Source organism: Apaloderma vittatum, unplaced genomic scaffold, assembly GCF_000703405.1.
Source record: "Apaloderma vittatum isolate BGI_N311 unplaced genomic scaffold, ASM70340v1 scaffold5830, whole genome shotgun sequence".
Lineage (NCBI taxonomy): Eukaryota > Metazoa > Chordata > Aves > Trogoniformes > Trogonidae > Apaloderma > Apaloderma vittatum.
Window position 1 is genome coordinate 121323 of NW_009693903.1, and position 13472 is coordinate 134794.

Below are 13472 nucleotides of genomic sequence, written 5' to 3' on the forward strand. Positions count from 1 at the left end.
AAGTGAAATAAACAGCTTTTGAAGACATGGAGGTGCTCGGTGAGAACTAAATATTATTACTCCATCAGACTCTGAAATCAAAAAACAGCGCAGTCAGTCACAAAAGCTTCAGGCGTGTGTACTCAGGAGGTGAGCGCAACAACCTCCCCTGTTCCTGCCGAGCGAAGAGACCATGAGGATGAACAAACGTCACAGGGGAGGACTCATCGCTGCCTCTAACGGGTAGCAGTTAGGTTTGTAAGAATTTTAGATGAGTTTGAAAACCTTACAAGAGACATGCTGTCTCCTCACTGCGAGGGTGCCCAGGGAAGCTGGGGAAGCCTCATCCCTGGCAGTGGCCCAGGCCAGGCTGGACAGGGCTTCGAGCAGGCGGCTGTGGCAGGAGGGTCCCTGCCCGTGGCGGGGGGTTGGAACCAGATGAGCTTTCAGGTCCCTTCCAGCCAGAACCGTTCTGCAAATCTGTGTCATCTATTTCAATGCCAAATTCTTACTTTCTCCCATTTTGTATTTTAAGACCTTTTCAATGCGGAAATCATCATCATAAAGCCCCTTATCCCCCCCCCGAAAGCATTACTAAATCATATTTTCGCAAACAACACCCACTATTTTACAAACAGTGGAGTCACATTTATTATACAAATAAATCCAAACAAGTGTCTTGTGCCTAGTTCAACTCTGCTAACACAGAGTGTGCTGTTACCACACTTGTGGAAGAAAATCCAGAACATTCTTAGGTCAACAGAGCAAGCTCAGTATCATCTCAGCTCCATGACTGTTGGTGTCTTTATTTACAAATCATTTTACTTCTACTAATATCTGACTTAATTTTCAGTTATTATAGAAAAGAAGCAAGACAATCTGACATTTTAACACTCTATCATTTAAATAATTTGATCTGGGAAAACTTTTTTCCAAGTAAGAAAAATTAAGCATTTTAAACTCATTTCCAATCCTCTACTTTCAAAGATACAAAGCACTACCTGCTGTGAGGAATTACGGAGAAGGGAGGAGCAGGGACGCACGAAGCCATATTAACTGCTTGCTTCTTACCTTGAATTTTTGGATGTGTGCTTTGTGAGTTGCCTCTCTTGCTTTAGCCAATGAAGCATTTAGATCTTCAATTTCAGAACCGAGCTCCTCATTCTTGAAGTGAAGTAAAATGAATACTATGTAAAAAGGGTTATTTCCAAGGGATGGTGATTCACCAATAGCTATCCCATTATCCATTCATCCAACTACACAAAATAAATACTTTAAAGAACAAAAATACCAAGTACATCTTAATAAATCTTGTATAAAGAAAATCTTGTTCTTATACAAGCACCACCAGATTGCCTATCACTCAAGTTAAATATTTCCCATTCTTCCACAAGATCTGAATTTCAGCTGACACTGACCTCTCCTATTTTAGCTGTCTTCATGACAGCTCCACTTACTCAACAACATAAAATACTTCTCATACCTTTTAAGTGGTGCTCAGAGCTGATAAAAATCAGTGCGCAGCTGCAAACATTTTTCCTCAAAGTTCTTAAGGGAGAAAATACCAGTTATCTTTTTCCTCTCTCCTCCAGTCCAAGACCCAAAACACGAGATAAACAGAATCGCTTACAGATACGGCAGGAGTGATTAAGGACCCACTAGAAGCCTCCTCGTGGTTACAGCTGTATCAGTCCCCTCCTGCCACACACACATACACACACACATTCCCCTTCCAACTATAGTTCAACAACCCAGCAAGATTATAATCATCATACCTCTTTTTCCTTTGCTTTTAATGCAACAGTTAGTCCTTGAATGGTTTTATCCCGTTTCAAACCATTCCTCTTCTCAACAGCAAGCTCATTTTCTCTCTCTTGTAGCTCTTCTTGAAGTAACTGAATTAGATTATGTGAAAGTTGCATTAACTTCCCACTAAGAGATACTGTTACTGCACGTTAATAAGCACATTGTCTCAGAGTTCTTGTATCTTATTGCTCAGAAAACTAACATAAAATATAGTCACAAAATGCAAGTCATCATCTTAAAGTTGTGCCGGGAACACAGCACAAGAAGCCTCATCTCCTGGGCTGGCCAGGAGTATCACCTTCAATATTTGATGAACGTGCCTATCAGCTTTCCTGAAAAATTGCTTCAAAAACCAGGTGAGCCTTCCTGTCATCTAACATAAAAGACAATTTACAAGAGGACTTGCTTTGCTTCCTTTCGAGCCAAGGCCTCTCTGTACCTGTGAATGCGTAACAGGAGAGATCCCAATACGCACTGTAAGTGGTTGAGGAAACAGAAACAAAAATAGAATTTACCTGGATTTTTTTTTCAAAGGAATTTCTCTCATTTTTAAGCTCCATTCTAATAGCCTATAACAACAAAACAGTTGTTACGGTCAAGTAAATTAATTCTAAACACAAATGTAACTCATTAAGCATTAAAGGAAGCAAAATGAACTTAAAAGCCTTACAGGGGTGTGGGGCGGGAGGAACCCACACCAAAACTTAGTATATGCCTTTTGGCAGGAATACATTGAATAAGTTGCTTCCTGGAAGTCTACATATCTACCTGGACACAGTACAAACTTGTCTAAGTCAAGAAGAAAAGAAAAACCAAACTAAATTTTAAAAAAAGCACAACCTGCACAACATGTTTTTCTGTAAGACAAGACAACTGTACTTGCTGAGTCCATAAAAATGCTTTTTTATTATGTGACATTTATCTAAGTCAGCAAAATGCTTTTATCAAGGGAGATTTTAATTAGCACTTTTCCTTGGGTAGGTCACAATTTTTTTTTAATAAGTAATTATATATAAAAACAGAGTTGTGCAAAGGCATTTGTCATATTTTTGGTTTTCCAATACTGTAACCTAAAATGCTCATACACTCTGTCCACCTCGTATGGAACAATTAAAGACGACCCTGTCTTCACCTTGGCACACGAATACCCTTCTGAAACCAAGACAGTTTTTCCTGATCTGTATTGCTTTAATTGCAAGACTACCCAGAAATGAAAACTTTCAATTCTACTGATCAGTCCAGTCCTAGAAGGTTGTCTTGTCCATTCTGGACACGAGCAGGATGTGTAGGCACTGATCAATATTCAGTTCCGAAACAAAAGGGAAGAAAATTTCTCAGGAGCATGACAGCCTCCAGGATTACTTTCCTAATTTCGCCAGCTTTAATTTATCGTTTGGAAACAAAAAAACAAACAAACAAACAAAACAAAACAAACAAACAAAACAAAACAAAAAAACCACACCCAAGCCTGGTTCTACATTTCAGCCTATCTGTCTTCCTGATTAAGAGCCAAGTGAAACAAAAGACTGACTCTTGGCACCTTTTGTAAGCTAAAGGCTGGACTTCCAGTTTATTTCATAAGATGTGTCTATGCCTACCTCACCACAGCTTTTTCTCCAGACCGTAATATTAGAGATACTTCCCAAAAAACCAGTTGCATCACATTCTTAACTTGTACAGAGGTTATGTCATCTATTGAGGGATCTATTAACAACTTAGCATTTTTTATATATACTTCTGTAAAGCACTTGCACAGCAGCTGTAACACAGGCATAAAAATCAATGGAAACATGACCTCACTGAATGAACGGCAAGCATGGATAATAAGGATTAATATTGACCACCAAACCACAAGGTAACCAATGAATGTTAAGGAAATGGAGAAGGGAGGGAGGGAATAACTGTGGAGAAGAGTATTTTTAAAAATTGGCTTAAGCCACTCCCATGCTGTCATGCATAAAACCCTTAAAATCCTACGCCACACAAAATTTATCACACACAACTGTTCAGTCACAGTTTCCTCACCTCTATCTCACTATCTTTTTCATGCCTCAAAGCAATGGTAAGTTCTCTGATTTTTTCTGCTGATAAGTTCCCATCATAAGATCCATTCTGAGACTTTTCCTCTTCAAGGTGTTGAATTACAGCTTCTTTACTTTTCAATGACAGATTCAGTTGCTCTATAAGTCTAGAATTATAAGATTTTTAATATTAATCTTGCATCATCTACCACCAACGCTCCAGCGGTAAATCCTGCAGATGACTTCCCTGGGTGAAGACTCCAAACACCACTTGCAAAACTGTGGGGAGTATTTTCACAATCCCTTCTCCCTCCAGAGAAACCAGAAAAGGCGACATAACTTTAAAGCAAGCAACAAACAGGGTTGAGATATCTGCAAAGCTCTCATTCTGATTTTCCTGCAGAACTGTTTCGAATGCCACCACTGCAGCTTCAACATTTTCACCAGGTGTCCCTCATGTACCCAGCTTCATTTATTTTTGTACCTAAGCTGGATCTCATTGCATATATGCAAAAAGTTAGGTCAGCGCTACACCTTTTTCCCTCAAGATACATCTTGACACTTCCAGTATTTTAGCTGATAAAAACACCACCTGAATTTTCTGGCAGATGTAAGGGTTGTATGTGAAAACTTTCTGGCATAAGATATCAGCTACGATTCTATTTTGTAGCCTAGATGGCACAAATATCTTTTTAACACAATATGAAGTCCAGATGTGCTACTCCCAGAGAAGTTTAATGCATCGCACATTAGTATTTGATTCACTTTGAGAAGTCAATTATTCTCTTCTCCCACTAGTACTACGTTTTTCTGGTTCTGTGAATACTTACACTGATCTACCAGCATGTAATTATAGAAGAACCTGCTAACACTGGGTCACAAGTTGGGAAGACAGGGAGGAAAGACGAAAAATGTAAAAAAAAGAAAAAAAAAAAGGCATTCTTCATCATACTCCACACAGCCTTCAGTGATCCAATCCTGACAATTTGTTTCCACACTTTAAGCACTGTTTTCACACAAGCTACAGAGCTGGCAACTCTGAAAGGGACTGGTGTTGTAACTCCTTCCCAGCACAAGTCACTCAGGAGAGTAACTGGGCTCACACAGATGACTAACAAATAGAGAGAGGAAGACAGGAAAGGGAAAGGGGAAAGAAGAGAGAGAGGTTATAATTACTGTCATGGCACTTAAGCTGCAGTATCAAAACTTATTAGAACACTTGCGTAATTTTACGCCACCGTAGATTTCAGATTTGCAGTTTTCAATCTGTACCCTTTTGCAAAAGCTATTTGGAAAACACTGCAAACCTGGTTTGGGGCCTACTGTAACGTAAACCCTATGAAACGGAAGTCCAGCCCAATGTAACTTTCTGTTACCAGGGTAGACCAATTCTGCAGTTACTGACAGGGCAGTTACCTGCAGGGTACGGCACAAACAGACAGAAAAGGATACTCCAAAGTATAAAGAGTCGTAACAATCTTTTGATCTCCATCCCCAAACTAATTAAGCTGTACCAGAAGGCTTACCAAGTATGTATTTTATCCCTATCTCTTTCAAAAAAATAAAAATCCTCCTAAGTCTTGAGATTTGAGTTTAAACATTTTCCCCACCTCAAGTTATTGAACAACTCGGACCTTCCCAACTGCCTGCCAAACAAAGCAAACCCAGGGCCTTGCCATCAAAACCACAGAACTCAAACATTCTACATTTCTCTTCCCGTTAGATTTACCAGCCTCAACAGACACATCACTGGGACTGAAGAGCACAGAAACATCACGAGAGCAGTAAGTGAACGCAAATGGCAGAGTCAAGGTCTATTCAGCAATGGTTCAAGAAAGCAGCAAGCTGGAGGTAAGTCAGCAAAGCTACAAAGATGCTTTCATGTCAGACATGCTCATGGGCACATGCACACCGATCCTTTTACACTTTCAGACAACTTTGAAAGATGATTTTGCCATCATGCAGCAGGTAAACTGGTTCCTGTGTTGCTATTCATTTAATATCCGAGTAGGTAAGATGTCCAGTAACGCTCACTATCTATCTGAGGGCAGGAACAAACTATTAAGACCTATATCCATATCAACTCCTTGGCTTTTAACAACAAAGAATTCCAGCAAAGAGTTCTGACCTGTCTTTCTCAGCTCCTGTAATCATATCCCCATCCTTTGCAGGGGCATTCATAATTGAAGAAAGTTTCTGCTCAGCAGCTACTCTCAGAGCTTTCTCCTTCTGTGTCATTGTGATGGCTTTTTCCACATCTTCTCGGGCAGCTTTAAGATTCTGTAATTAAAACACACAGTGCTGATGCCTCTAAGAGCAAAACACTCGCAAGTTCCTTCACATATCGAAGTCTCTTCTACCAAACTTTTACCAAGTAGTTCAAGTGCTTTGTAAATGCTTCTGAACTCTTTGTGTTTGCGTGTTCAGGATTACTCCATTTATGCAGTACTTAAAAGAACAGAAGTTTTTTTAGAAGAAATAAAAGAAATACCCTAACTGATAGCAGACCTGGATATTGCTTTAAATTTAGCTACGATAATTTTGCTTTGTGCCACTGTCCTCCCACTATCATAATAGATAGCTGCACTTAAAGAGGTTAAAGAAGGTCTTTTTTATTCAATCAATTAGAGACTAAATTAATATTCACAAGCTCCCTGCAGCTAAGTAGAACTCTTCACAATGTCATTTATAATATTTAGCAAGAGTTGATTAGGTCTGAACCAGACATTTTTTCTCTTGAACAGCCATGGAAACAGAGTTAATACTCAGCAATTCCAGTCAACTTCTAGGTGACCCAACTCACAGAGGTGGGGAACACAAAAAAACTCAACAATTACTATATGCTACATACAATTTTTGCACTGGCTGCTTTTCCAAGAAAGCTAGAACAGTTTTGAAAATATAGGTAGATCACATTATATTATTGCCTGAGATTTGATAAAGACAATACTGATTTCTAACTATTTCTTCAGTTTTGGCAACTCACCTCTTCCAGAAAGTTTATTCTGCCAGCCAGGTTTTCTTCCATTTCTAGCATCTTCTTTTGTGCCTCTTCTTTCACTCGTGTTTCAGCATCACCACCCTGGGCCAAACTCTCAACTGCCTTACTGTGAGACCATAATACAGATAGAAATCCCATTGCATATCAAGGTGGAAGACATTCAAAGCGTGAGTGGCTGATAGATTATCCACAAACAAGTATCTTCCACTTGACCTGTACCTGCTTGTCACTTTAAGATTAAATCCAAACATCTACACACTATATAGCAATTTTGGTGGTACAGTCAGAGTTCCACACACAAGCCTTGTCACAGTGAATAAGGAACTGCTTTATATGCATAATGAAAAACTGTAATATTTCCTTCATATTTTTAAGTACAGCATGAAGCCATTGACAGTGTCTTATTTTCTACAGAACACAGCACTGGAAAAAAGAAACAGAAGAAAGACCTTGGAAATCCTAAGTAACGAACATCAAGAAATCCACTGGTACTTACGAGGCTTTGATGAGTAGTTTCTCTCTCTCCTGCAGATCACGCTTCAGACTTTCTATCTCGACTTTCAGCTCAATGTTCTAGGGCAAAAGAATCAAAGCATCTGGAGGGGATTCAGAGGTCACTCCACCCAAAAGTTACTGGCCAGGTGCAGATTACTCTTTGCCTGGACCAGCAAATATGCAGTATCATTATGCTAAGAACAGCACAGAGACATTTTTGACTTTTAAAGGATGTCCTTTGCAAGGTTCAAGGCTATCAGAAATCTCAGAAAGCATTTGGGACCATTGTATTCAAGCAACAGAAATCCTCCACCACACCCTCAACTACTGTGATGTACTGTAACAGAGCACTGCAGATCAACTGGGGAGGGCTTCCAGGCGTGGTTTTGCTTTGAGCTGTATCTTCTTTTCTTTTAAAAAGCCGATTGTATCAACTCTCAAGTTCTTTAATAATCTTCACATTAACCACTCATTAAGTGCACTTCTCACAGAGCATACATGTTCTGTACAAAGAACAACTTGGCCTACAGCTGGACAGATAGCATTTCAATACATTAGCAATTACAAGATACCACTGTAGGAGACCAGGAGAAGAGGAATCAGAGAGCTTTCCCAAATCCTGTACAAAACCACGCTCTTTCAACGGAGAGCACTAAACCTAGGAGCTATACACAACTCTAGCACAACTTTATCTATGTGCTTCAAAGGAAGAAATTTTGAGTGGAAACGCCCAAACAACCTCCAAGTAGCTGTACTGACACCTGGCAAACCCAGGAGAGAAAGAGGGGTGAACTGAACAGCTGAGAGGAGAATGAAGAATCACTCGGTACCAAACTCGGAAGCATGCTGCTGCTTCTAGTCCCCATTCAGTCTATGGTTTCGGTAGCACAACTACCAGAGATTTGTAACTCTGTACTGGAAACGTAACATCTCTTAGTTGGTCCCGTAACTACAACACTCATGCATTTGAAATCAGTTTTTCCACACCTTATAATGGTCATTTTAGTTTAGTTATTACTGAAAAAGACTAGACTGGAAGAGTTAGAGCAAAATTTCCAACAAGAAAAAGACTCCAAAATTAACTCAAAGGTAACCTCTCCACAAAACAAACTCCTCAAAAAGACAGAGTTCTATTAAGTTATTCTAAATGCATACGATTTTGTATATTTCTTCAGTGGGGCCATCAAACTTCTGCTGCATTCGTTCCTCTAGAAAGTAAATACGAAGCTTCAGGTTGAAGTTCTCTTTTTTCAGATCACTGATTTGCTGTGAAATAAGAAAGAAAATGAAGGAATTATGTCGTGTATTTAAATCCAAGTAAAATAAAGAGTGAGAACTACTATCATTTGGTTTTGCTCTCCACAGCACAAGATTAGAATTCAACTCACTGGACACAGTTAAACAGGTACATACACGTGGGCGACAGACACACACATATGTATTCAAACTGTGAAGGTGTTGGTAACAGCATATGATATGCAAGTTAAAATGGAACATTCTTCCCCCCCAAGACGGCGCCACCCAGCAAGCTGCAAATACTCTAAACCCTTCAACAGTTTGCTGCCCTCCACAGCTTCACCCCCTATCACACAACACATTTTCCTCCCACCACCCCAGCTGCAACACTTGATCTTCCCTCCCATCTCGCTCCTCACCTGAACAAGAAGAAATCCCACTCCAGCCTGCCCCTTCTGGATGTTTGGGGGTTTTTTTTCAGTTTTGTTTTGAAGATATATAGTCATATTGGCAGACACATAAAACTTTGTGAAAGATTTTATCATTTAGCTTACGTTTATTTTCGGCCCTGCAAAACTGAGACACTAGCATTTAAGCAAATAATTAGAAAACAGTATCGCTTAAAAACACATAATGCACGCTGTTGTGCAGACAGTGCTCTTTAGTATATTCCTTCTTTAATAAAGTAACAATATATTAATCTGGCTTGACACAAAAAGAATGCAAGAGGGTTTTTTAAACCCAAAAATATTGAGTAGTTCTTTCTTCTATAAAATAGTACTTGAACAAAATATGAGACTTCATGTCGAAACAGAAGTTCTTTCTTAGCAAAACCCCAGGATGGCAGCCTTACTCCCGAGAAGGAAAGCCATAAGCACATGAGGCATGTGGGCCCAACTGAACACCAATAAAACCTTTTTTCCACCCCATATTTCATAGTCTAATTCTTTGGGAAAAAAGGTGCTTACAATTTTTAACCTTCCTAGCAGCACCAGCAATATAATTGATGGTTTCATTAAAGAAAGGAGTCTCCCTCTAAATTCTTTTTAAGAACTGAAGCTTAAAACATTAATTCAAATAAGACTTGTGTCCCCTGCCAGATGCTTTCAGCAAAAGGAAATCTAATATGTTGCAGAGCTACTAATAAAATATTTATGTAGGCTTTTCCAGAACAGTATAGTACTACTTGTAGAAATTATTAGCAATACAATTCTTAAAATATTTGGCTTGTGAAACCTAAGATTATATTCTTTAACTGCACTCCAAACCTGCATCTGCCAACAATTCTTCAGTTTAATAATCTTTGCCCAACGAGATGCCTTGCCATTATTCACACAAGTAAATACCATCCAAGCAACAGAAAATACACTTGACTACATAAACTTCTGTGGCCTGTTCACACATCCTGAAGAAGTCAGTCTTTAGAAGCAGCAGCAATCCATACAGATTTATCTTTGCTTCCTGAGAATTCCAACTGGATGATCACAAACAGTGGTGGATATAAACTCGAACTATGCAAGTAGTAGCTGACACCTCATGAGTATCACGGGGTATCTTTGGGTAACTGGAATGACTATTTTGGAACATTGAAACAGATGGAAACATGAAAACAACACAACTTTGTACTACAAGCCACAAAGCCCAGTGCAGAATACTCACTTGAAACTGAAATCCTTATTCAGAACAAGCGAAGAAATAAAAAATTTCTTAACTGAAGCAAGGCTGCAGAACTGGGCTGGATCCTGCACTTCCTGCCAGCAAGTTCAGTGCCGTGTTCAGCACGTGAGAGCAAACCTTGTGGTGTTTGGTTTGTGGTGGGATTCATAGAATCACAGACTGGCCTAGGCTGGAAGGGACCTCCGAGATCATTCTAATCCAACCTCCTTGTCATGGGCAGGGATGCACCTCATGACTAGATCAGGCAACACATGTGGACCAGATGGAAATGGGTTTTTTTTAAGCTGTCAGTAAATCATTCCTAACAGTTAATCTCTGTTCATTCAGAGAGTTCAAACGCCACAGACACAGTGAAGATGTATCAGTTAAACTTCTAGTTAGTTTTTACACGTTCAATAGATTTCCAAGTCGGGAAAAAAAAAAACAACCCTATTTCAAGAGAATTTGACATACCTTAACTCTATTCCTGTGTATTTCAGTGGCAATAGAATTAAACCAAAGTGCTTAAGAGTACTATTTTCAAAAGGCAAACAAAAGAGATTAACCAACCATAAACTAAGAAGTGAAAATAATGTCTCTGACATTCAGTTTCTCAGAGGAAAGTTAATTCAGGCAGACTACAATTAAAAAGTTGTAGCTTAATAAAAGACAACGTGCAAAACGTGACCAACTTCGTTCTGCCACCAGATTTTAATGGCAATCCTCTCAACTCGTGCATTTAAAGACTCGGTCTTAATTCCTCTATGCATCTTGATTTCTTTATTTAAAAAAGGAATGAAAGAAGATAAAACCAAATACTTCTAGTACACCCTACACAGAAAATTACACACCACGGGCAGTATGTGAGCAAATACCACTTGCCCAGCTCGGTTTAGCTCCTTTCCAAGTCTGCAGAGAGTCACTTTTACAGAAAATGGTATCTCCCAGCAGAGGAACTCAGTTTATGCCAGCAGAGGCCATTTTACAAGACAGCACAACTCTGAAGCAGGTTTGGGGAGACAAGAAAAAAAATTCCATAGATATCATTACTTAGTTCCCTAAGTTGATACTAATCACCCCCTCTACTCATGAATATCCAATAAACCAGAATGAGACGTCAATTAGAGATGTCTTTCACATTACCCATGTAATGAGTGGACACACGATAAACACTAAAAAAAAAAAATATAAAATGTACAAAACTCCTTTATCTAGCTCAGCATCTTCTACTGATCTAAATATAAAAGGACCTTTTTTACATGAATCCACCCTTTAGCCCAATCAAGGGTCATTACATCCATCCCATTCTCTCAGAGCTGCAAGGCAAGCAGCCCACTCCTTCACTACTTCCTTCTCACATCCTGGATAAATAAACACAGCCCCAGAGATCGGCAATAGGTATATGCACACATAGAAAACATCTTCAGGCAGGAGCTATCAGAAACTTTACCTGCTGTTTTATATTTGTTCTCAAGAGGGCTACAGAGAGCCTTGCAATGTTGGCACAAAAGTGCATGTAAATGCAGCTACTACTGGATGCTTGGTAAATAATAAACGGACAAAGAAAATAAACGTTCCCTTTCTGAAGTTTAAGACTGCTGGTAGCTGGAAGCCTAAGGACTAAAAAAGAGAAGTTACAGAAATATCTCTGCGTTTAACTGTGTTTAATGGATTCTTCTTCCTTTACTTGAGCTGATTTTTGAGCTTTGTTATATTGTTGGCATCCATAAAAGCCAATGGAAGTTTTACAGCTCGGTTTAGCACGAGAGGCCTGTATGTACCAGGAAGCCACAGGTCTGTGGGGACATCCTTTCTCCTCTACATCACACAAGGACCCATTTTTCTCTTCCTTCTGCAATTTCTCCCCCTGTGCAAACGAGTGCCGCAGATAATGAACCACTTGCACAGCGTACACTCCAGACTGAGGTCCTTGGCATACACATCACAGTGAAAGGTATTAAGTACATACAATAGACATAGACTGTAAAAAAACATCCTCCACACAGACTTCCCAAAATAAGCTTTAAATTCTAAGCAAAGATCTTGGCTCTCTCCTCGGAGGGACATACGGCCACAAGAAATCAAAAGAGCTCATTACAAACATAACAACGCTATAAAAGGTGACAGCAGTTACAGAAGCTCACAAACAAAACTGCAGACACTTGAACACATCCTAAAGATAACAAGCCACCCTAGCAGCCATCTCAAGATTTTTGATCGCTTTCACCTCTACAGTTTCTTCACACAATCCTAAGAACTTGAGTTAAACAATTCAAAGCTTTTCACAGGGCAGCTGTCCTGCAACACAGCTATATCCCATCCAAATCATCATTTGGCAGTTAAAAACAACTGGTTTCTTGAATCTAAATAATCATTACACTTAATATATTAAACAAAAAAACATTAATGTTTTCCTCTATACTATAGTTAAGTGCAAAAAAACAGTTTATCTAGAGGTGTCCCACTGATGCTAGACCTTTACAGCAAAAGTATCCCAAACACATTCATACAAAATTATAAAGTTAAAAGATATTACACCACAGTGGATGAATTAAAAAGCCAAATATTGCGCTAGTCTGAATGAAAATAAACTTGGTGCTTCCTTGAAATAAATCAATTGCAGACTTGTAAACCGAGTTCTTATGCTTCTGGTGATTGCATGAACTTTCAAGCAGAGGGTGCCAATTTTTGTTTCGCAACTTAAGCGCAGCTGGTGGCTGTCTCAACAACAAACTTTTGCCTCTATTTTTGAAAGCAATACTTAAGAAATGGAGGTTCGAAGCACAGCTAGGCAGCTGGTCACATCTCCAACACATCTGTGCTGATTGACACAAATGATCAGGCTCGTGCCTGATCCAGAGAGTTGGCACGTTTGCATTAGAAAATCATGGCCAGAAATCCGTCACCGAGCCATATTAAAAAGCTGCTTACATTTTCGTAGTCCTTCATGGTCCGGGCTCTAGTTGGTGAGACTGTTTCTCCTGCCACATCTGGTGACACTAGACAGTTAAGAAGACAGAACAAGTTCAGAAAGCAGAACCTCTGCACGAGGCTTCAGTGTGAAAACATCAAAGGTCTATGCTAATCTAAATATCTTCCTTTGGGGAAGCAAAGGAGGCACTTTTTTGCCCCTTGTTCATGTTACACGTTAGTGCTACTAAGCAGTTAGTATCTAGATTTCTTTCTGATCATAGCAAGCTATCGCTTAAGCTCCCAAATTCCAACATCACCCATTTAAACCAAGATGTATGGTGACATTAGGCTGTGCGAGGTGCACT

The 13472-nt window shown here is 39.4% G+C and overlaps 1 protein-coding gene across 1 annotated transcript in view; it reads right to left on the reverse strand.

Annotated features, from left to right (window-relative positions):
* Positions 1–13185, reverse strand: part of CDK5RAP2 (CDK5 regulatory subunit associated protein 2) — a 73253-nt gene extending 60068 nt beyond the window's left edge. Inside the window, 9 exon segments of the mRNA XM_009865395.1 lie at positions 1051–1143; positions 1755–1874; positions 2301–2354; positions 3811–3973; positions 5935–6086; positions 6793–6913; positions 7304–7380; positions 8458–8568; positions 13126–13185. Of these exon segments, the coding sequence (XP_009863697.1) occupies positions 1051–1143; positions 1755–1874; positions 2301–2354; positions 3811–3973; positions 5935–6086; positions 6793–6913; positions 7304–7380; positions 8458–8568; positions 13126–13143 (909 nt within the window). The 5' untranslated portion in view covers positions 13144–13185.
* Positions 13186–13472: the final 287 nt, after the last annotated feature.